The sequence below is a fragment of the Gymnoscopelus microlampas genome, assembly GCF_963454915.1.
Source record: "Gymnoscopelus microlampas genome assembly, chromosome: 13".
Lineage (NCBI taxonomy): Eukaryota > Metazoa > Chordata > Actinopteri > Myctophiformes > Myctophidae > Gymnoscopelus > Gymnoscopelus microlampas.
In genome coordinates, this window is record NC_139950.1 from 33,651,808 (window position 1) to 33,676,786 (window position 24,979).

At 44.2% G+C, this 24,979-nt stretch overlaps 1 protein-coding gene across 4 annotated transcripts in view; it reads left to right on the forward strand.

Annotated features, from left to right (window-relative positions):
* bicc1a (BicC family RNA binding protein 1a) overlaps positions 1-24,979 on the forward strand; it is a 78,519-nt gene that overhangs the window by 48,176 nt on the left and 5,364 nt on the right. The window contains exons 7-21 of one of the 4 annotated variants that reach the window (XM_084075546.1): positions 3,472-3,654; positions 6,802-7,053; positions 9,099-9,230; positions 10,887-11,100; positions 11,491-11,568; positions 13,024-13,185; positions 14,931-15,133; positions 15,844-15,985; positions 17,405-17,576; positions 18,962-19,109; positions 19,623-19,662; positions 20,713-20,867; positions 21,330-21,486; positions 22,553-22,722; positions 23,290-23,389. In XM_084075546.1, the coding sequence (XP_083931672.1) occupies positions 3,472-3,654; positions 6,802-7,053; positions 9,099-9,230; positions 10,887-11,100; positions 11,491-11,568; positions 13,024-13,185; positions 14,931-15,133; positions 15,844-15,985; positions 17,405-17,576; positions 18,962-19,109; positions 19,623-19,662; positions 20,713-20,867; positions 21,330-21,486; positions 22,553-22,722; positions 23,290-23,389 (2,308 nt within the window). The remainder of the gene's footprint in view (positions 1-3,471; positions 3,655-6,801; positions 7,054-9,098; positions 9,231-10,886; positions 11,101-11,490; positions 11,569-13,023; positions 13,186-14,930; positions 15,134-15,843; positions 15,986-17,404; positions 17,577-18,961; positions 19,110-19,622; positions 19,663-20,712; positions 20,868-21,329; positions 21,487-22,552; positions 22,723-23,289; positions 23,390-24,979) is intronic. The other 3 variants (XM_084075547.1, XM_084075548.1, XM_084075549.1) reach the window with 3 other exon arrangements.

A 24,979-nucleotide genomic window follows, 5' to 3' on the forward strand; every position in this document is an offset into this window, starting at 1 on the left:
TGCTTAAATTTGACTTTCGCAAAACCTGCATAATAATCACAGTGGATGGAAACCAGTGGGTTTTAGCACAAGCTTAACAAATGGGATGCTGTGTGAAGGCAGGCTATAGTTTCTACATGGATTTTCTTTAGTGATTATTCTATCAAATAATCTAGATGTGCTTATTTCTTTGTATACAGTATATCAACGAATACGTGAACATTTTTAAATAGAGTTTTTATAATCAACTAAATTGATTAGTCTGATTAACCACTTAAGCCCTATTTTATTATACAACGGTGTCATGCAATTGATGCAAAAATACTATAGCGTTGTCAGATCTGCTCTTTTCAGTATTTTATAAAACATTTTTTTATAATAAATTAAATCGATTATTTAGTTTTATTAACTAACAACCCCTAGTAGCAAGTGATACCAACTGTTCTTGTCAGCCATTTAATTCAATTGACACCTGACACTTTTTTTTCGATAATTTGGGATTACACAGTAACGGCCCCATTTTAGTTACAATTGTACACTATCTGAGTTGCATATGGATGGATACATAAAACGTGATTTAACTGTATATAACATTATATCGGGAGCCCAATTTGTAGTCAGCAGAAGGAGTGTTTGTTTTGTGAGTATCTTGTCCTCCTTGGTTTAGGTTAAGGGTATATAACTGTATGTGGTTAATCCTGGGTGGCCCCCCGACCACATCCTCCTCCATGGCTCCCTTTAAAACCAGGGGTGGTTGGTTTACGGCGGGCTTATCCGCTCGCTGCACTACAGTACAGATGTTGGGATTCCCCCTTTAACCCAGTAAGACCGGGAACACATCTGTGTAACCACTTAAACCATTATTTTATACTTTGGCTATTCAAAAGTGCCGCGCTATGAGCTTGTAGATCTGCTATTTTTGAAAAATCTTAATCTTGAAAAAATAGTGCAAATCTTTTAACTATATACATTTTTAAGTGAACATTCGTTACTCAAATCTTTGCTTCTGGGGGTCCCTGGAACAAAATATTTTGAGATGGGGGTCGGCGGCCAAATACATATAATTTTGGGGGTCCTTGACATGAAAAGGTTTGAGCACCACTGATATAGCAACATAGGTTTTTCAGAAAACTGTTAAGATTTAGAAGACTGTTGTAGAATCGACCTCAGGTCTAAATGGGTTAAGGTTCTGCCTATAGTGCGCTCAGAGGGTCCGAGGTATGTTGGCCCTTTTGGAGGTGCGGAGTCGTATGCGTCGGCGTATAGCGGCTCAAGCGAGGGATTCTCCCGGGACTCCCCTCGGGTGCTTGCAGAGCTGGAACTCATCGGGAGGTGATGAGAGCTCAGGTCCACTGCCTTCTGCCTTCGCAGACGTTTTCATTCCTCCCCGTCTCTCACTCTTGTGACGGATGAGCTGAAGGTTGTGTGGGTTTTTTGGTACGTTTTCTTTTTTTTTTTAACCTTTACATCGAATACACGCAAGGCTTATATCTTCCAGGTAGACCCTTCTTAAAAAGCTGAGGTCAGCTTCTCTGTAAATCCACCACCCTATTCATCCTTCATTCAGCGCCCTGAGCCCCGCTGTTCTGCTTATGCTTTCTGCGTTTCTCCTGCACGCTGACCTAAATTTTCTCGAGCCCTTACAGTGCGAGCGCTGAAACGTGATATGAATGTAGGGCCGAGCACATATGGGACTGATCAGGAATGCATTTCTTTGGTCAGAGCAATTCATGCTGCTTGCCCTTCACTGGCAGCCAAAACCATAGTGGCGCTCTGCCCGAGAGTCAGTGTTTGGATAACACTGTGTCTGTGTGTGTATGCGTGCACAAGTGTGTGCATGCGTGTATGCGTGCATGAATACATGTATTTACTTCTTGGAGAGAGTATTTGTGTGTGTGTGGGCGTACTCTCCTTCCAATTTAACTGCGTATGGGTGTGTACATTGTGTGTGTGCATTCCCTCCCACATGTCTATGTGTATGTATGAATGTCCCAGAAAGGCCCTCTGGTCTTCATCTCCTCTGAACAACTGGCGCGATCTAAATGCCGTGTTCATTCGAACAACTCTTCTGCCTGTCGCAGTTGTGCGTCTGTAATCACACAGCTTTTGCAGTTTGATGTACAGCCTTGACATTCACATGTGAACATTCCCACACTAAACAGGCCGTGGGACTAATACAGTATACCTTGCAAGTTAGTCTTAGCTTTTCCAAATAGTATCTGTCTCCCAAGTGGCGATGCCATGTCGTTGCATGTTTCGTGTGACGGAGGGGCTGATGTTTTGTTTCTGGCACCTTGCGTCGATGTGACAGCTCTGGATTTATTTGACTCGACAGGTTTTAAAGACACGTTCTGCTCGCCGCCGAAGGGAGCCGTGTTATGTCTGCACGTGGATACATGGCATGTGTAAAGAAACCTCCCATCACCCTTACCCACATGTGTTTTTACTCTGTTCTCTGAATGGTGTTAATCACAAGCTCGCTATAGGACAAGGTGATACAGGCTACTGGGTGTGTAGCTGTGCTGTCTTATCTGAGCTGTCTGTACGGTGTCTGGTTGGGACATCGATGACACAATATGTGAGGTGCCCAGATTTATGTACTAATCAAATTTTATCAGTTTTCTGGCAGCACTAACAGCGTAGTGACAGGAAAGGTACTGATTAACTTAGAGGATCTTCCACTCTGCGTCATGTGGTTCATTCGAGGATAAATTACAATCTCTCACATCCTCATTTTGTTTGTCTCTACCATCCCTCTCTCTACATTTCTCGTTGTCTCTCTCTACTCTCTCCATCTCTTTGTCTATTTCTTTCTTCTGTCACACACATGTCTTTGTCTCTCTGCACACCTCTCTACCTTGATTCAAGAATCAAGAGGGTTTGTTTGTCACTTACTCATACAGGTACAAGCAGTGAATTGTTAAGATGCGTTCCCAGTTCCCACCAAAAGATAAAATATCTTTCTAGTTGCATGAATCGCTCCACTTTGGTCGCACTGGTCAGCGCTGGTTGGGGGGAAGCAAATGTCAAAATCAGTTGGGAACTGGAGCCAAGATACCAAGGCGACGGCCCGTTCGCCTCATTTGCGCCGCTCGATGCTTGTTGCGCCAAGTTGGGTCTTTGCATTGACTTTGGATGTCATTTTGCCGCTCGAACGAGTATTTTATCTGTCTGTGCCACTAAACGCACCTTTAGTGGCATGTTCTGCAAGACTGTCTAACAACAACAATACGATACTGTATACACAAGATTACAATAGAGATAATACTGGACAACAAGAAAAATATAAGAAAGTAAAATTGAAAAAAAAGGCAAGACAGGCAAGACACACTTCAATGTTCTGTAAAGTAAATATTAGCAGCAATTGGTGATGAAAATCACGGGGGGGGGGGGGGGGGGGTATGCACATCAAGTACAGTACACTTATCTCAATACATCCGCTCTAACTGACTGCCTCTCCTTCCTTCTCCCTCCTCCCCTTATTGGCCCCAGGAGCTGCTTCCCCTGGTGCTGTCGTTCGAGCTCCCGGCCATCGTGCAGCCCGACCCTGGTTCCCCCACCGTGCAGCACATCTCCCAGACCTACAACCTCACCGTGTCCTTCAAGCCCCCAACGCGCCTCTACGGGACCACCGGGGTGGTACGCGGCTCGCAGAACAACACCACAGCCGTCAAGGTGAGCAGGGTCTCGTACAGGAAATTAACATGGCAGTCATGTGGTTCAACATCCTTCTTTTTTTTATCATCTTCTTTCATCTGTGTTGTGGCCTGATTCTTAAACACCAGGCGTGACCGAGGGGTTTTGTGCTGTTGGGGCGTGGACGGTATGAATCCTAAGATAAACCAGACGCTTGGCTTTTTTGGTAGTGAAGTTTTAAGTTATTAAAGCATGATTCATGTGCAGTCACAACCAATTTAATCGATTGAATGAGAAGACAGGGTTCCTGACTTCCAAGTTGGGATTCCATTCCTCACTCCTTTCCTCCACCCTTTAGTGTGGCTAGCCGCACACAAGGGAGGCTTCTCCAAACAGCAGCATTTCAAGGCCCACCAACACCGGGCGCTCCTCGCTTCTTTGCAATAACCCACCTCATTACCTCCAGCACCAGGAGAGTGCCGAGAAATGCGGGGTGGCTTGTAACAGATGGGCCGTGAGTTCGGCGCCCCACTGGGGAGTGCTACCTTGAGCGGCACATTTTAACTGATCCCTGTTACTGTGGCTGCACGCCCCGAGGTTCAGTGTCTAATACATGCTGGAGCTGCTGACACAGTAAAATCCTCAGTGTTCATTTATCCATTTGTAACTCAGAGAGCATACAAATGTAACTACTGTCTATGGACCCTTACGGATCCATTTGGCTACATTTGTAGACACTCAGAGTTAAATGAACACAGAGGATTTTACTGTGTACTGTGCTCAGCTCTTCTGCTGCTTCTGTGTGTGCACGTGCACACACACACTTCACTCTGGCATCAGAATTGTGTATATTTTAAAGCCTGCCCTAGAGCCTTCTCTCTGTGTGCCAACAAAACTCAGACCCCCCTCAAACCCTCCTGTTTAACTACTGACACACCCAGACTACATGGACCTCCATTGACCTTTGCGAAGCTGTGTGCGTGTGCTCGTGTGTGTGTGTGTGTGTGTGTGTGTGTGTGTGTGTGTGTGTGTGTGTGTGTGTGTGTGTGTGTGTGTGTGTGTGTGTGTGTGTGTGTGTGTGTGTGTGTGTGTGTGTGTGCGCATGTGTGTGTGCTCGCGCGCGCATGCGTGATTTCTTGGTTGTGTGTGTGAGTGAGTTTGTGGTAGGTCTAAGGGGTCAGTCAGCATTAGGACTCTGGCCAGATCCGGGCTGGAGGGATTAAGAGAGTATGTGTGCTATGTTATGTGGTGATGGGAGACCCTTTGAGGAGTGCCAAAACCACTGTGGATTGCTGCGCTATGCTGGCCTCTGTGTTGTGGACTCTGAAGCTCCTCATACAGTACATACGAAATGGCTCTTTTATTCCAGGCCATGTGATTGCTTGCAGAGGTACAACAGAGACAGCGAGGAATGGAAGCCGTTCTGCCGGCCAGGCCATGGCAGGCGGAAAAAAAACAATACTTTCCACTGGTTTTATAAGAAGCGCTGGTGTTTGTTCGGGAGACATCTGCCCCTATTTTCCCCCATAATTTACTAATTTAAAGTTGAAATGTTGGTATTTTGTGTAGCATTGTGCAGTTTTTGTTAAGTTCTGACATGGAGCAGGGCAGCCAGCCATGGAAATGGTCTGCATTTCTATAGCACATTTATCCCAACATGCTGAGTTTACAGTGTGCATTGCATTCACCCATTCACACATCTACTGCAAAGGAAACCCTGAAGAAGCCCAGGATCGAACCAGTTCCTAAACGTACCTCCTGAGCTACGGCCGCCGTAGTGGGACTGTTTATGTTTATAATCATGTGAGGGAAATGGCAACAAAGCTATGTTAAGCATTGTTCTTTTTTTTAAGTGTGCATGTTGCTATGTTCATATAGAAACTATTCTATGTATGACACCTCTGTATGATACAGAGGTGTCACTGTTCGGTACATTTTAACCCATTAAAACCGGGAAAGCATCAGCCTCACTTTAGATTTTAACCATTAATTTATACTTTGGCTATTCAGAATAGCAGATTTACAAGCTCATAGAGCGTCACTTTGTGCCGCGCTATGAGCTTGTAGATCTGCTATTTTAGAAAAATCTTGAACATTTGTGCAAATTTAAATACTGTACATATATTTTCAAAGCGAACATTGTTAACTCAAATCGTTGCTTTGGTCCCTGGAACAACATATTTTGACATGGGGGTCGGCGGCCAAATACATATCATTTTGGGGGTCCTTGACATGAAGATGTTTGAGAAGCACTGTCATAGAAACATAGGTTTATCTGAAAACTGGATTTATAAGACATTTGTAGAATCGGCCTCAGTTCTGAATGGGTTAATGCTAAATGCTGCAGGTGCTCCTTGTTTGACACACTGGGGTGATATCGGCTGATGTAACCTACTCTGGTGTAGAACACGTGACGTACGGCTGTCTTTCTATCCACCAGTCTCATAATTCACAGGGAATGCCAGACCTGCTGATGTTCTGTCTGGTTTCTATCTATGGCATAATTATTGCAACGTGCCTCTCAGCATGCCTCAGTACGGCGGTTGTACTGTAGTGTTCATCTTTTGAGTTGGGAGGGGCAGACGGCACACTGCAACTTGCTTGATGTCGTTTGGACTACTTTGTAGAGCAGTGGTTCTCAAACTTTTTCATCTCAAGGACCCCCAAAATTATGCATATTAACCCACGGACCCCCATTGGTGGGATATGTGCCAGGGTTTTTTTGTTTTGTTTTTTACAGATATAGCAGCGATTCTCAAACATTTTAATTTCAAAGACCCCCGGTTTGATATGAATTAGGCTACGGAACCCCATTTGATACCATTTGTATCCCAAATCTACACTGTAGTAATGAGTATCATCTGTGTTCATTTAACTCTGAGAGTGTACAAATGGAATCCATTTGTACGCTCTCAGAGTTACAGACCCATAACGGTCCATTTGGCTCCCAACTATCAATCATTTGGCTGGGGACCCCCTGGAACCCGCCCAAGGACCTCTGGGAGTCCGGGGACCCCACTTTGAGAACCAATGTTGTAGAGCACATCAGTCGAAGTTGATTCTAAAAAAGCATGTCGCTCGGTCCATAGTCTTTGCCAATCCGAAAGCCTCGTACCAAACCAGTTCAATACGATTTGTTACACTTTTATGTCACCTATTACATGACTGTCCCTCTTTCTTCTCCAGAGAGGCACAGCCATGCTGCTGGAGCACCTGGCCGGCAGCTTGGCCAGCGCCATCTCGGTCAGCACCCACCTGGACATAGCGCCCCAGCACCACCTCTTCATGATGGGCCGCAACGGCAGCAACATCAAGCACATCACCCAGAGGACGGGGGCACAGATCCACTTCCCAGACCCCAACAGCCCCCAGAAAAAATCCACCGTCTACATCCAAGGAACCATCGAGTCTGTCTGCCTGGCGCGCCAGTACCTCATGGTATGATGTACTCTGTGCGTGTGGGGGGTGTGTGTGTGTGTGTGTGTGTGTGTGTGTGTGTGTGTGTGTGTGTGTGGCCATTAGTGTGTTTATTTATCGGTATCCACTTGGTAGGGAGCATTAACTTTCACTGCTCAGCGTCATTGGTCTTGTGGGTACAAAACCAGTCCACAAGAAGGGCTAACTTGTATCAACAGTAATCTATACGGGTCGCGTATAGATTTAGATTCCGCGGGGTTTGCGGTGACCATAATGGCCCCTATTGTCTGTGTAACGTCAACATGGTGTGTGTGAATGATGCGTGGGCTCTGAAAAGTTAACCATTGGGTTCTGAAAAGTGAACCATGATTGGCTTTAAGGGTTTTGAATGGCCTTGGGGCACGATTTGCTTGGCCATAATCATGCTGCTGAAATGTCCATATTATAATTTAGATGAATAACGATCTCTATCCTACTCAAGGTTGCCCTGCCTAGATGTACTGTATAGACGTCTCGTGCAAGTGTGCGCATATTTGTGTCAAACTTGACGAGAGCAAAATGAATACTGTCCATAGTTGCGTGGTAGAATACTGCGTGGTTGTCCCTGTCAGTGATTTATGGGTCAGCACATTAACACTGACGCATCGGGCCAGGGTTGGGGGGGGGGGAGGGGGGTTAGGCTTCTCGCGTATAGATTTCTGTTTCTTCAAATTGCTGTGCGGTCATTCTCCGCATTGTTGCCCCGGACCGCGGAGACTGTTCTTATCTGAATAACTCACGAGAATAATCAACCATGTGGCTTTCAAAAATGTGTAAAAATGACGGCCGCTTAATTATCGTTGGCCAGAAGCTTCTGCTGAGCTGGTGCATTTAAAACATCACGGCTATAAACATCTTTGGCCCGGTGGCTGGAGAGCAATAATGTGGGGCAGTAATTCTACTAGGACTGTCTTCTCTTTGTCTGCGGTCTCCCGTTTTTGGCCCCGAAAGACATTTGGCAAATGCCAAAGTCGTATCAGTAAACATGACTTTCTCCCGTTTTGGTCTGGAAGCGGGACACACAAGAAGGAGGCCTCTCGCTTTCCTGCCTGAGGGGAAAAAAAAGAAAAAAATGGAAGTGATGTGCATGAAGAGTAGGAAGGGACAGAAGAGAGTGGAAAAGGGGGCAGGAGTAGTAGAAAGGGAAATGCATAGGAGAAGAAAGAAGAGAGTACGGGAGAGAGGAGATCATATTAGCATAGAGCGTTGGTTCTCAAAGTGGGGTCCAGGGACCCCTAGGGGTCCTTGGGGGGGTACCAGGGGGTCCCCAGCTAAATTTGTTAATATAGCGTCACAATCATTTTAGCCACTTTAACCATATTTTATACTTTGGCTATTCAAAAATAGCAGATATACATGATCATAGTGAAGTGCCACGCTATGAGCTTGTAGATCTGCTATTTTGGAAAAATCCCGGTCACAAAAAAAATTTGAGAATGGGGGGGGTTTGCAGCCCAAATACATTTTGGGGGTCCTTGACATGAAAGGGTTTGAGAGCCACTGGCATAGAGAGGAGAGCATAGGAGCAGACAGAGGGGAGCAGGGAGGAGTGTACACGGACATAGGAGAAGTGGGAGAGAGGTTTTCCAGGAAAGCGTGAAAGGAAAGCAGTAGAAGAGGAGGCGGCAGCAGGGTCTCTGCCAGACTGGTAGATCATGGTTCCAATCTGTATCCCTGTCAGTACCAGCCTGGCCCTGCTCTCTGCTAATTACACACAACTGACAATCAGAGCGCTGTCCAGCAGCTCTGCCCAAAAATACAGATGTCTGTGGTCCTTGCGGTGGTGATCATGCAAAACAGATTTCTCTTGGAGGAATTTCCCAAGCTGTGTGTGGGGCGCGGGTGAATCCGCATATGAATCTTATTTTTATTTGTACAACCAACATGGAGGTCTGCAAGCGCGACAGCTTCTTGAAGAATCTTGCTGATTTAGGTGTGTGTGTGTGTGTGTGTGTGTGTGTGTGTGTGTGTGTGTCTGTATCTGTGTGTCTGTATGCGTGTCTGTGCATGCGTTGACGCTTCCACAGGGCTGCCTCCCCCTGGTGCTGATGTTTGACATTAAAGAGGACATAGAGGTGGAGCCCCAGTGTATCACAGCCCTGATGGAACAGCTGGACGTCTTCATCAGTATCAAGCCCAAGCCAAAACAGCCCAGCAAGGTATGGCACCAAGCCCCGCATTCATACGGCACTAAGTGTTCCCAGCTCTCAGCAATGTGAAAATACTGCAGGCTCGTAGATTAGTTTTGTATGATTGTGCGCAAGAGCAGCCAAATGGTATTTTAAGTTGTGGGTCCTCGGAGACAACTTTGGAAAATCACTGCGCGAGCGCATGATTCTGATTTATAAAATCACTGACAGGGCTGCCATGGTGTGTTTGTAGTTTGGTAATGTTAACCACAACACAACCCTGGCGTCCCTATTGTGGGCATGTCATTATAGGCGGTATTTTTTCCGAAATGTTCAAAGAAACATTTTTTTCAACAATAGATTTTTTTCCCCCGCTATTCATCATGAGACAATATAGGGCTTACCGGTAAGTGGCTAATGTCCCATAGTTTGGAAGATATTACAACTGGCTACCTTTTAGAATTTAGCTTCACCTGTGCAATATTCAACGAGCAGCCTATCTCCATGGCGCTGCTACACACAATGTTCATCAACGTACTGCTTGGCCTAATCCTGACCACCTTTTACCAGGTGTGGTGTCCCTTGGCCTCGCCCCCCCGGGCCCTAAGCCCAAACCCAGACAAGCTGGTGTTTAGGTGCCAGGATAAACAGTGACCCATCCCAGAGCTCCTCTAGAACCCTTCACTTTAACATTTTAATGAGGTGACAGCAGTAATCCAACAGGGCTTTTTCCAAATGCACGCAGTTTGCCGCCGGGCTCCTGGTGCTTTGGCAGACCAGTAAAGCAGGGCGTGGAGGCAGGAGCAGGGAGACGGATCGTGACTGGAATTCATTTGGCAAGGGGTCTGGACCCTGGCAAGATGCAAGGAACCGAGACATGATTTGTGTGTTTTGAGTTCGATTTTCTTTTTATTTGATGTTATTTAGGAAATGGCCCAGTTTATGGTAATGCCGGCCTGAAACTGTAGAAGGCTTGAGACCCGTCCGAGTTTCCCTCAATTTCTCACGCCATAACTGAATTGGAAGTGGATAATCGGCCACCACTGGAAGATGCATGTTTCTGTCTCGACGAGTTTCTTTTCTTTTTTTTTGTGTTTTATTTTTCTCCCTCTGACCTTGTGTAACTGTAAATATTGCCTCATATTCTCAACACATCTCACATCGCTGAGTGAGATGGATTTTTATGCAATTGATTAAGAAATGCTTTTACTTTGCCCCCGTCCCCCCCGTCTCTCTCCCTCTCGTCTCCTGTCATGGTTCTATGTTTATCCTCCTAATCTGCACAATCCCTCTAACTTCCTTCCTCCCACCCCTTTCTGCTCCTCTTCCCCCCTTTCACTCCCTGTCTGGAGCTTTCGTTCCCTACCCAATCTAAATCTTTCTCCAACTCCTACCTTCATCTCTATCCACCCTCCCTTTTTCTGTTTCTCTGCAACTATTGCTCCCTTATCAATCTACACTGTGTTCAACCTCCCTTGTTTTCTAAAAACAATTCTCATCCCTTGATCAATCGCATAACTCTCTTACTTTCTCTCTCTATGTCTGTCTCTCGCTCTCTCTGTCTAACTCTCTCTCTCCATCCATGTCTGTCTGTCTATCTGTCTCTCTCTCTGTCTCACTCTCTCTATGTCTGTCTCTCTCTGTCTGTCTGTCTGTCTGTCTGTCTGTCTGTCTCTCTCTCTCTAGTCCGTGATAGTCAAGAGTGTGGAGAGGAACGCGGTGAACATGTACGAAGCTCGCAAGTTCCTCCTGGGCCTGGAGAGCAACGGGGTGTTACTCTCCTCCTCCTCGTCGTCATCAGTTACCGCCTCCACCACCACCAACGGCCCTTCCCCGTCCCTCATCTGCCCCGTTGGCCTGGACATCCTGGCCTCAGCTGGCCTGGGGCTCAGCACTCTGGGTAAACTCGTTATTTCTATACTCAATGCAGTTCAGACTGCAGTTCTTTCACATTGGTCAGTCACCCTGTCACACTTCTTTGACCTTGCTGCTACATTGTTCAAGAAGAGGGGGAGAGGACAAGGTAGGTTTTTGTGGTAGTTTTTTTTTGTTTCGTCCTTCCTAATGACCAAAAAATAAAAGGTTTTTGTGGGAGAGCTAATGTCCCCATCCATCAATGTCATGTCCACCTCTCTAGCAGTCACACACTCAGACAATGAGAATCTTCTGCCTGTGGTGGGAAATGTATTGATGATAACTCCCTGCGAATGTGCCAGACTGTTCTTGAGGCTTGTTAGTGACTGCTTTGCTGTACAATGCACTAATCCTGATTTTCACTGTTCTGACGCAGATCTATTACCAAGCTATGAGTCATGGCACCGACGACTTCAAACGTTGTACAGTACAGAGTTGTTTTCTCTGGGAAAACGTAGGTCATTGTGACAGTATGGATTGCATGCCCAGAAGCCTTTCCCACATGTGCACGTCTTTTGATCAGCCAACCATCAGAATATAACCTCGGTGCAAATTTTATTTCGCACTACAGTCAGATTGAATCACGAGTGAACTCACAAGCGTATGAATTACTGCAATAAACGGCTGTGTTTGTGGAGGAGTTTACTTGTCTGTCTGTAGAAATGACCTCAATGTGAAGGAGTTCGCCCGGTCCAGCCAAGATCAGCTCTTGTGAAATGTTCTTTTAACCCTTTAAGACCTGAGGCCGCTTCTAAGAATTTTCTAAATCCTAACAGTTTTTTGAAGAAAAAAAATCAAAAAAATATTTTTTCACGATTTTTCAAAAATAGCAGACCTACAAGCTCGTAGCGCGGCACTCGGTGCCGCGCTATGAGCTTGTATATCTGCTATTTTTGAATAGCCAAAGACATCTAAAGTGACACAGATGCGTTCCAGGTATCAATGGGTTAATGGAGACGTTTCATCCATGGTACTATGTGCCGTAATTTTCATATTGGCTGTCAAAACAATTGTGCCACATTCTCATTTCCAAAACAAAAACGGTAGTTTTACCGCTTCATACTTTAACTCTGGTACAGGAGAGATATTTTGGCATTTGACGTGGTGAAAAGCCTTTTCACTGAAGTATTGAGTGATGCGTCGCCAGAACAGAAAATAGTGGGATTTACGGACAGAATGTGCACTCAAGGCTGTAGTGTACTTCGCCAGTAGCCACTATCACAATTTATCTGACCAACATAAGAATAATAAGCAAGCATTAATAATATCCTCCAGTACGTGGAGCATGTAGGCTTATCTTTGAAAAAAGTCTGCTAATCTGTGCACAGGCAAACATTGACATTACATCCTAGTACAGTAGAACCAGATTCTTCCTTTTCTTGTTTGAACACTGGGGCCCATGGGCAAAGTTCTGGACGGCCACATCCTGGTCTATAGTAATTGCTACATGCCTCCCTCCATCAGATTACAGCCCAGTGTGCCAGAAGAATCTCTAGCCTTATTCCTGGAGCCAAACTAGCCCCTTGTTAAACCCACAGACCTGCTTCTTTCTGTTTTCATACACAGTGTTTGGGCTGAGACACCGAGCAGCCACATAGTTGGTTTACTCAATAATATGGTGTCATTGAGTACGAGGAGATACAGGATATGTACTTTTTATGCCCGTGGCCTCGTAGATTTCAGGAATTTCTTCCTCTCATTTGCTGTCTGGTCGATGGCAATATGATGACATTCCAGTAAAATAGCTGGAGAGCCAGAGTGTGTAAATGTAACATATGTTTAGCTTGAAAAATGGCCCCGCTCTTTGACAGGACCACCGTTGATCTCGTACTCTCTCTCTCTCTCTCTCTCTTTGCCGCCTCCCGCGCTCTCCCTCTCTCCCCCCTCTCCTCCCTCTCCTCCCCTCCAGGTCTCCTGGGTGCGACGGCGGCCCACTCCCTGAGCAACTCCCCTGCCCCAAACTCGGTCCTCAACAGCTTGAACTCCTCCATGAACCCCCTGCAGACGGCCAGTCCCAACACCCAGACGCCTCCCCCTTCCCTCTGGCCCAGTTCCCTCACCAGCACCCAAGGTCTGTCTGTGACGGACACCACTAGTGTCTACCGCTGGCATTGGCCTGACTGGGTTTCTCTAAGAACATCTTGGCACTAAGATGGGTTTGGGAAAGCCCATGCAGCCCTAAGAAACCCCAGTGTTACTGTAACTGAACTCTGTTGGCCTCTATATTACACCCATTGCAATACGGCGCAAAAACGCACGCAAAGTGTCATTGCTGCAGTTGAGCTTTCCACACCCAGTGCCGATGTTGTATGACTACCAAATGTACTTAGGCATATCTGTGCACCCATGGGCATGTTGGTCTTGAAATGAGGTGTGGTCTGGTGCACTGTTGGCACATTGCTATCTTAGGTGGCGTGATAAATGTCAGAAAGCCATAGCGATTGAACCAGCTCTGACCTGGTCTAAAGTCTAGCGCAGTATTCCCCTGCTATTTAAAGAACACATTAGCAGATTGACCCAATTTATATAGACAGGTTCTCAAAGCACGCACGCTGCATGCAATCAAAATCCATCTGAAGTCGACACAGCACACGTTCAACATGGTAGATGACATTGCTGAGAGGCTCAGCATTGAGGTTCAAAAAATAATTCATGATCCGGATGAGATTATTATCCATGTATTGCATCGGCACTGACCAGTTTGCCGTGCTATGGGGCACCAAAAACATACATAATTTCCATGCTCAGAAATGGCAGATAAACCATTTGAGAGTAGTGAGGAGACAGAGGGTCAGTTTGGTTCGATCTGTACACTCTTCGGAGCTAAATTACTGTGCAGGTACAACATTCACTGTCATACCTGTGTTTATTATATACATACGTTATATAAATAGTATTAAATAGATTTACGATTTACTTTATTTCTGTTTTTAATTTTTTTACTGAAACAAGTTGTTCTATTGTGAGGAAAAATTAGGCACTTCCCATTCTGTGTCTCAAGGTTCTGGAAAACTCCACCAGCCTACCTAAAATTACACACTTTATGTAGAACAATAGCATTCAGGTTCAAAATGAAAGATTTTGCCTTGAACATTTTTTTTCCTGTTATTATTCCAAAAACATATGCTTGCATGACAAAAAATGTTAGGTATCATAAACTGGAGCTATGAACGCATCATTTAAACCAAATGGTCATAATATATTATTGCAACATGATTTTCTATTTTAATGGGTCATGACTCATGAGGCCTGCGGATTTTTTTGGTGGCAAATACACAGTATGTAGGGTCGCTCGAGTGGCACAGGGGAAAAGTTCCTGTCAACCACTGTGGAGACTAGGGGTTTTAATCCGCCACGGTGCCTCCGGCCTGGCCCGGGCTTCGCAACAAACACAATTTGCTGTGTTCGAGGGTGGGAAGCTGGATGAGATAGGCGAACTCTGTCGCTGCACTAGTAGTTGGTCAGGGCACATATTCAGTGGGGAGCTGAACTGGAAGGAATTGTATGTCCCTCCCTCCACATGCATTATGCCCAGATGGTGAAACTCCTCACTGTTAGGTGAAAAGAAGCAGATTGACATCACTTGTATCAGAGGAGAGGAGACACACGCTTTCTACACCCTCCCTAAGAACAGCCAGTAGGGGTCAGCAGCGACAAGGGACTCTAGTAAAAGGAGACTTGGCAATTGACAGAAACAACTAAATTGAGAGGGAAAAGCGGTGAAAATATAAAAATAATTGGAAAAAATAAAACGCGTATCGAAGATAGTTCAGCCTAGTTCAGATTTGCTAACAGTTGATCCCTCTGTGTTGTCAGGCTTTTCATCTCAGCTGATGCTGCACCCTGCTGCACAGGCCACTCTGAGCAGCATCCTGCTGTCAGGGGTCCAGGGAATGCAGGGATACACCCAGAATACACCCTCTCCTCCACCCGGTCTGGCACCCATAGACAAGCAGCCCAATGGGGTCCCTGACTGTGCCAAGGGCCATGGACAACTCAACGGACATGTGAAGGTACAGGTAGAGGCCATCATTTAAAGTCATTCACTGTGCACACAAAGGCAGTGGTACACAAACTTTTAGTTGGGACCCAAACTTGGGTCACGGGATATATCTATTAGGTTGTGGAATTGTGTACATTAACCTCTTTCAACCTGGCTTCCCTATGTTGGGCATGTCATTATAGACAAAATATTTTAAGGAATTTCAAAAAATACTCTTTTCACCCGACACTAAATATTTTCACCGAAAGTTAGCCCCAGAATAGGGATGCTAGTGTTCAATGGACACAATGCAAATACTTGAGCCAAGTAATGAAAAAAGACTCAAATTTTAAACACTACATTGACTAATCTCTATGTTTTAAATGTAATTTTATGATGCTGATAATTACATATTGCATTTGGTATGTACTTTTAAGAGCAGGCTTAGTATGCCTTGAATCTTGAAGCTTTACAGTTACAATAGTTTACCTGAAGAAGTTTTTTGTCAGCTGTATCACTTTAGCTTTTTTGTGTGCTTCATGGCTTTCTTCAGCTTTTAATTATTAAAACATGGCTGTTGTCAGCAGTCAAGTACTACAATGGGTTAGGTCCCGACAAGCATGGATCAATATTTCGGTGTCATTGCTGAAAATGTTTGTGTGCACCTTTATCTAAAGCAAGAAACTTGCTTTCATGTTTATTTCATATGACCGTGTCTCATGTGCATCTGTATGCATTTGTATCTAGCATCCTAGCTCTGTCTATGGCAGAATATCCACTGCATCTCTGGCAGAAACCGTTTTGAGCCCAACCCAGTGTGACTCCGTCCAGGAGGCCAGTGGACACAACCCATCAGAACCTCGCTCCAGCAAGTCCAACCCAGACGAAGGTATAGTACCCCTCTGACCTGAACCACACAGATAGACCGTGTCAATTCCGGCACTGTTGGCATTATTGATTCTGTATGTTTGACATTGAGTATTGTCAAAACTGTGTAGCACATCTTGCCCTACTGTACATTGCAATTAATTCCTAATGCTTACCTGAGTGAAACAACATTTTGAACGTGTGGGTATTTTGACTCTGGAAGAGAGTCCTGGACAGTCTATGCATAATTTACTTCAACCCACTGCAGCCAGCCTTTATGTAACCTTGTAAACTACAGTACTTTTAAGTGTCGAAAATGCCCTGAATGAACGTATTCATATTTTGCAATTGTCCGCGCGTGGCACACATAGGTCGGTAGCGGCATCTCTCCCCCTTCTCTGACAGTGTTTATGGGGCTGGAACGGAGACAGATTAACTGCTGGTCGACCAGTGGTTCAGAAAGGCCCTCAATTTCCCCCTGGTTCTTAACACGTGCGGTTTCCCCTCCAACCATTCCTCTCTCACGCGTCTCACTTTACCGTCGTGTTTTCCTGAGCCAGTCTCCTCTGGTGCGGCGTGTCCCAGTAAGGTTTCCTCTGCCGTCTCCTCCTCCTGACCGCCTCCTGTGTCCCTGAATGTGTTTGGACTGGCTGGGCGCAGCCCGGCACGACTCTCCTCTCCTCTCCCCTCCCCAGCTCTGCTCTGTTGGGCGAGCGAGGCCGGCAAAGCAGTCCAACATAAAACCAGAGAAAGCATCATTAGTTTGACTGACATCATATTATTTTACGCTAACAGAGGGGGGCACAAGCTACGCTTGCAAATGCACGCTTGCACAAACCCATATGCACACAGAGAAGCTTGTGTATTGGTTTGAGTTGCACTCATTGCCCCACTCGTCCATGCTTGTGTGTGTGCGTGCGCACACACACACAAACGCATACTCAAACGCACACTCACGAATCACCATGTCCTGCACATTCATACACACCATGTACAGTATGAGCAGGTTACTGGCAGGCTGAAAGCAGAGCAGTAAGGGAAAATCCTCTGTAATTGCTGCTTCTCAGTTCTTAATTAATCCAGGTGCCAATTGAGACTTTTCACTTACATGCACGCACACACCCACATACACTTTTACATGCGCACACACACACACGTACCACTTTATAGTGAGTGAGTCAGTCGCAGGTGCTGAGAATCGACCGTGCTGAACTACATGCATGGCGTGGAATGGAAAATGAGAAGAAACATGAGAAATATTTTGACCTTGGTTGTCATAACACTGTCACTTCTGAGTGTTTCTTTAAAGACAGTTGTAACCTTTGTGTCTCCGCTTTCCCATTGCTTAAGTGGGTTAGGAGATGAACGCATGAAGTGGAACAAAACAGAATATAATTTTAACATTATGTTAATGTTTTGTTTTCGTTCTTTCTTTCCCCAGGCTCTGACACGTTTGTGGAGGTGGGCATGCCCAGAAGCCCCTCCCACTCGGCCAATGGCAACGAGCTGAAACAGATGCTGGCTTCCTGTAAGACGTCGTCCGGGAAACGACAGGCCGTGGAGCTCCTACAAGGCACCAAGAATTCCCATCTACAGTATGTTGGAATGAACAGGTCGGTACTAGAACCAGTGGTGGAAAAAGTACTCAAATGTTTTACTTAAAGGAGAATTTTGGACTAAGTTTTTCTTACCTTTTCTATGATGTTATGATATCTTAGGATCAGTAGAAAAATGTCATAACTCCATCCCGAGTCCGCCACAGCTTAAAACGTGCACGGATAGGCCTTGCGCTATATCGCATATCTTACGTTTTTACTGACGTTCATAGTGACAGAACACTACTTAAAAAAAGTACTCCAGCAAATTAAGAAATCCTCAAAATTGTACTTAAGTACAGTACTTGAGTAAATAAATGTACTTTTGTTACTTTACACCACTGACTAAAACAAATACATTATGTTGGAATCAACAGGTCATTACTAGAACATCTACAGTATGTTGGAATGAACAGGTCGGTACTAGAACATCTACTTTATGTTGGAATCAACAGAACTAGAACAAGGTTCTTTGTTGAACATCTTTGGACATTCATTCTAAGTTAATTAGCCAATAAAAACAAATCAAGGCCCTTTGCGGTGTGATTGTTGTCTTTGCAGAGGCCAAGACTTAATGGTCATTGCTGGAAGTTGTGTCTCAAGAGCCAATCACATTGTTGAAACACAAGGCTACAAGTTGTGTTGTAGTTGATAAACTGTGGTTGTAAAAAAAAAAACTTGTTCGTTTAATCTAACAGTATTTAATCTATGTATTGATGTGTCCAAATATTAAGATTACCTCATTTTGCTTTTTTTAATTTAGTTTTTTCACGCAATGCAGCCAGTTAAATTAAGTGGAATTAAAACGACACAGTATGGTCACAAGTCTCACAGAGGGGTAACATTAAATGCATGTTTTACTGTATGTCTATAGCAGAATACAATGGAACTCTCTTGCAATTTAAATCAATCTCCTGGAGAATCTGAATCACATTGATTGTGTGAAATACAATTGCGATACATTATGAATGAAATACTACTACAATCTTATTTGACATTGGGTAAGCAGACAAGGCCAGAGACAACCAGTGATCCACACAGAGAAATAGGAATTACAGCCCAGTGCCGCAATGGGGTTTTAAACATTCTGTAGAACTCACTCTACAGTGCATATAGACACAAGCTTTTAAAGAATTGCATGCCAAATAAATTGAGCCATCCAAACCTTCCTTAGACAAACAACCTTGCATTAGACAGCCTCATCCTATGCATCCATAATAATCAAATTACCATGGAGGTTGAAATTAAATATACAGTTACATTAAGTAACGAGAATAAAAAAGGAATCTGGCACAGCATGTCACACAGTGCTATTCTTTGCCTGTACTACTTGCCACACGTGAACCATTACTCAATTTTTTAATCCTGACGTTATCTTACAAATTTCCTCACAATCCAAACAGTTCCGACTGCCTCCTGTCAGACCCTGAGTCCAGTCCATCAGACAGTCCTGTGGCAGATAAGAGGGCGCCAGGGAGCGAGCGGGCGGCAGAGAGGGCAGCACAAATGAGTGAGAGAGAGAGGATCCAGTCCGCCTTTGCCAACATGCAGGTATACACAGACACATGTAAACACATACACGTGTAAATAGTAATGCATTGGTTCTCAAAGTGGGGGCCGGGGACCCCCAGGGGTACTTGAGGGGGTTCCAGGGGGTCCCCAGCTAAATGATGGATTGGAACCAAATGGACCCTTATGGGTCCATTTGGTTCCATTTGTACACTCTCAGAGTTAAATTAACATTGATTTTACAATATGAATTGGGGTCCCAGAGATATAAATGCCATTAAATGGGGGTCCGTAGGCTAATGCATGTCAAACTGGGGGTCCTTGAAATTAAAATGGTTCAGAATCAATGCTAGAGCCGTAAAAAATCTTCTCTTATGAGGGGTCCCTGGCATATCTTTTCAAATGGGGGTCCGCGGGCTAATAAGTGTCAATTTGGGGGTCCCTGGCATGAAAAAGTTTGAGAACCACTGTAGTAATGGACACACTGGTTCTACTGTACATTTTATTGGAAGTCAATGATGACAAACTAGAGACTAATGCCTAATGTCTTTTCAGGCTTTCGACTATGAACAGAAAAAGCTCTTAGCGACCAAAGGTAAGTGCTGATCCGTCTCCTCTGTCTCATGACTTCTTTACCTTTTTGCGTAAATCCGTTGGAGTTGTTGGGCATCTTGGTGACTGAAGTGAGATAAACCAAAGATCACAGATTGAATCCTCAATACGGCCAACATCTCTAGCTCAACATCTTGTTTCTAAACACATTATACAAAAGGTAATGGCTGAAAACATGTAAAAAGACTGAACTGTGCAGTCCTGAGTTGTGGAGTTAGACCATTTAAACAGTTTTTCACTGTTTTTGAGTTAATGATTTTTGGGCGGGGGGCTGAAATCATAGCTTGATGCCACACTGTAGCCATATTCCAGTGTGTCACTGTGTCATCAGTCAGTTCCGCTGGAGGAGTACAGCTCTCTCTCACTCACACACACACACACACACACACACACACACACACACACACACACACACACACACACACACACACACACACACACACACACACACACACACACTGACAAAGGAGACATTTTCAACTCCTTACAGCCTATTCTTATATAATAAAAAAGAATGGATCAAGCAATTATCACCATTCTGAATTTCCAAAAATAAAATATTACGTATTTTCTTTTTTATATGAAATTACCCAGGTGCTGACCTCAGACATCTCATAGCTGACTGCAGCCATGGCTTCAGATCTTTGTTGTATGTGACACTTGAGAGAGACTGCACCTCTCCCTTGAATGGGCATGGTTTCATTACCATCAGTGTTCAGAGCTTGTTGATTTCACGATTTTTAAACCTAATTTGACATACTTGCCTTTTTTTTGTCATTCAAATTTGGCTTGGTGGTTAAAACACATTATTCTGTGGTGTGACAAACTTAAAATACATATTATTGCTGCTTTACGGGGTCTTGTCATGTGTTGTGTTAAACTGCCCTTGAGAAAGATTGCATGAAAGAAAATGTATAGAAATAGAATGTTATGAAAAGCATTTTGTGTGTGTGTGTGTGTGTGTGTGTGTGCGTGTGTGCGTGTGTGCGTGTGTGCGTGTGTGCGTGTGCGTGTGCGCTTGTGTGTCCTCTAGCCATGCTGAAGAAGCCAGTGGTAACTGAGGTACGAACCCCCACCAACACATGGAGTGGCCTGGGCTTCTCCAAATCCATGCCAGCAGAAACCATTAAGGAGCTCCGCAGGGCCAACCATGTTCCCTACAAACCCAGCATGAGCACCACCTTTGAGGTAGTAGAACCCAAGTCCTCATTATGTGGCCAGGACTCTCATTCTATACTATTAAGTATAAGTTATAGTTATATGCCATTTGAGTGTGAGAGTCTATAGAAATGAATATATGAGTGTAAGAGTAGTGGGCACAGATTAAGCTCTTAAATTGGGGGAACAGAATGCCAGCAAGGACATAATGGGAACCAAAAGGTTGAGGGTATTAGGGGAACTTAAACTGTGTGTGCATGCGTGTGCATTTTACTGTGTATACTCAATTGTAACTTGAGTTAAACTATTTAGAATTCTCATTATAAAGTCAATAAGTGGCAGTCCCAGATAGCGATCCTATTGACTGCTTACACAGTAAACCTGTAAAGGTCCATTTGTACACTGATGGAGTTACAAATGGATAAATTAACACTGAGGATTTCACTGTGTCGGTTTTTGGAGTCATCTGTTAATCCAACTGGTCTCCCTCAGGGCTCCCCCCTGTCCATGTCCAACTCCGGCAGCCGAGAATGCCTTGGGAACGGCAGCGACTCAGACAACTGGCGAGACAGGAACGGTGGACTCCTGGCCGGCCATGCTGAATTCCCCACCACTGTTGGCAGCCCCAAGAGGAAGCAGAACAAATCTGGTCAGCTTAGCATCTTTTGCAGTAACTGTATATCTACTGTAGCGGCTGCAAGCATTAGCAAGTACCCGAAGAGCTTTAAGGACCACAGTGACACCGATTATGGATGTGAATTAGTTCATTTTAGTCTTCCAAGTACAGTACCATCGATTAGCCTGGAAACATCAACATTATAGCATAATTCTTTGTGACAGAGTAATAAGTTAAAACTAAATTAACCACTTGCTGAATTATGGAGGATTGTTTTTTTCTGCCCATAATTACGTGCCCAAAATAGGGCTGCCAAGCTGAAATTTGTTAACATAATGATTGATTGATTACAACAAACCTTTGTAAATCACTTGAATTCTGAGGGGTAAAAAAAAAGAACTTTGGAGAACACCAATCAAGACATTATTGAATTGGTTTGCTGCATTTTCCTCAGCAGCAGTTGAGAAAGCTGCCATTTTAAGTGCAGCTTGCTAATGCTGCTTTGTTGACAATCTGATACCAGAGATGTCTCATTGATGAGTTAACCTCAGAGAAAAACACTACCCACTCAATTACACTTTCCAATGTTTAATTTTGAGCACACTGACAGATGCTTCAGTGGCATGGAAGTGTTAAGATCATTCTGACAGTGTGTGTGTGTGTGTGTGTGTGTGTGTGTGTGTGTGTGTGTGTGTGTGTGTGCGTGTGTGCGTGCGTGCGTGCGTGCGTGCGTGCGTGCGTGCGTGCGTGCGTGCGTGCGTGTGCGCTGCTTCATCCTACACACCTGTACTTGCAGTGAAGTTCAAGGAAACTGCCTGCAAGCCTATTTAGTCACAAAGGAGAAATAAGCTACCATATCAGTGAGGCTACTGACAAATGAACTGAACCTGTTATTGCCCTTCTCAAAATGTGTATTCATATTATGACAAATATTCTGTGTTGCATGCAGCTAGCAATTTTATATTTATAATATAGACGGACAGACAGACACGCACAGAGATTCCAGGCATTAATAGATAGACACAGTATATGTGTTGAGAGATCAAATTTGATCACATACTGTATAATAAACAATTGTTTTGTTTTGTGCTGTTTACAGCTGCAGAGCACTACCTCAGCAGCAGTAACTACATGGACTGCATCTCTTCTGTGACCGGCAGCAATGGATGCAGCCTAAACCTGAATTCATCTCTCAAAGGCTCTGACCTGCCTGAGCTGTTCAGCAAGCTGGGCCTGGGGAAGTACACTGACGTGTTCCAGCAGCAAGAGGTATTGAGCATCACTGAGAACCCACCTCAGTGCCTTAGACATACCGATATGAAAAATAATGCAAATATTATGATATGTGTTGCCATGGATAGTAGAGCCAGGCCGATGTATCAGCCATTATTTTACTTTTTTTTTATGACATTGGTATCGGCAATTATTCAGCCGACGTCTCCCTAATTTGGGCCTGTCATTATAGGCGAAGATTTTCAAACGTTTTCAAAACGTTTCAAAAATAGCCAAACTACAATATCACACTGTATTGCGTTGCGATGCCTTGTGAGCTTGATCAGCTATTTTAGAATTTTCTAGTTTTGAAAAACTGAATATATTTTTCTTTTCTTCTTTTCCTTTTTTTTACAAAATATTGGTAAAAACATTGGTAATCGGTAGGCTAGGACTCGAGCATCAGTCGGGTTCTAATGATATACTGTAGCTGTCTTAATACAATATTTGCGATAAGGTCTGCCTGTATTATTCAGCTAGGCTTCATCTTTACTAGAGCATTGGCAGTACTTATTGACGTATAGTGTGATGGTAGTGTTGACTGTGGTTGAATGTGGATTCCAGATTGACCTCCAGACGTTCCTAACTCTGACAGACCAGGACTTGAAAGAACTGGGCATCACCACATTTGGAGCCCGGAGGAAAATGCTACTTGCCATCTCAGGTACATTATATTAGTGTTCAAGTTAAATTCTATGGTGCATAGTGTAATCTGTAATGAATAGAATGCCAACCATAATTGAAACGGCCCTGGTTTGATTCCGGGTCTGTGACCTGTGTTGCTCTCCCCCCTTTCTGTATCTCCATCTGTATCGCCATCGAAGCGTTTCTCAAGTCACACTGCGTACATGAAAAGTGTAGGGTTAAATAACACAGGGAACTAGGTCACCGCAAGTATAGGTTTTTCTTCCTTGTATGGAACAGAATCAGAATCAGAACGGAGCAGTAATTGTAGGGAGAGACAAGAGGCAGGGACGTGCACAGATAGACTCTAGGTGGTGCTAGAGCACCTGCCCTTTGCCCTCTTGACCAGAAGTGCCCTTTTAAAAAAATGTATTAATTTCAGTTTACAACAGGGGTCTTCAACAGGGGGTCCGGGACCCCTAGGGGGTCCTCAGAGTTACTACAGGGGGTCCGCCAAATCTTTATGTGATATGTTTTTTTTCTTTTTACCATAACCACTCGAAACCTAGCATCCCTTTTCTGATGAGAACTTTAGCCAAAAATAGCAGATCTACAAGCCCACAACGCCTCGCGCTGCAAGGCGTTGTGGGCTTGTAGATCGGCTATTTTTGGCAAAGAGGTATAGGTGTAGAGGGAAAAAAGAGCAGACCAAGTAAACAAAAAACAGTAAATTTACTTGAGCACCTGCCCCTCAAAATGTCTGTGCACGCCACTGACAAGAGGAGTGGAAATGGTGAAACTAAAACATATATGATTGATTGATGCTCCCCTGCGTCATTGGAGTACTGAAGAGAGTTGAAGCCAGCTCAACTTTGATTTGTAGCACGTCACACAGCAACAAGTGTCGGGCATCACTGAGTAGCTTCATGTCACTGGCTTCCATTGAAAAGGACTTGTAGCCTGTTGATTTGAAAGGTGAATGCAGCATAAAGGTTGTTACACTGGAGTGTTTATTTTGTGTGTTATATAATTTGCATTAATTTAAACTGCTGTTTGTGTCATGAGTACATCCACAAATACGTCACCATAACACTTATTTTATTTTTGTTAGCCTATGTTTCTGTTGTTTACTATGCAATTACACATAGGCTGAATACAGTATATTCTGTTTTCTGTCCAACCACCTTACATAACATTGGATATAATTTCACATAGTTTCATTATGATGACGTGCGTAGACTGCAACAAAAGGATTACGACCTAACTAGTACATTATTGTACAGGGAGATTTCCTTAAAATTAACTTAACATTTACATTCTATATTATGCTGATATTGATTATTTAGGGGGTGTCTTATGCCTAGAATTAGATAAAGAGGTTGTATGGTTAATTTGGTCCCTATTCTCTGTTTGATAAATTATGCATATTGACATACCCTTTTTGTTCGCCCAGTATCCCATAAAAGCTAGAACCGCATCTCTGTACTGTTCTATCAATAATGAAAGCAGAAATTCAGAAAATAAATATGTATATTCTGGGTTTCTGTGCATGTGTAAACATTGCATACACAGCCATATTCACATTTATACATACACATTACTATTATTACACAACCTGGGTTGTCACTCA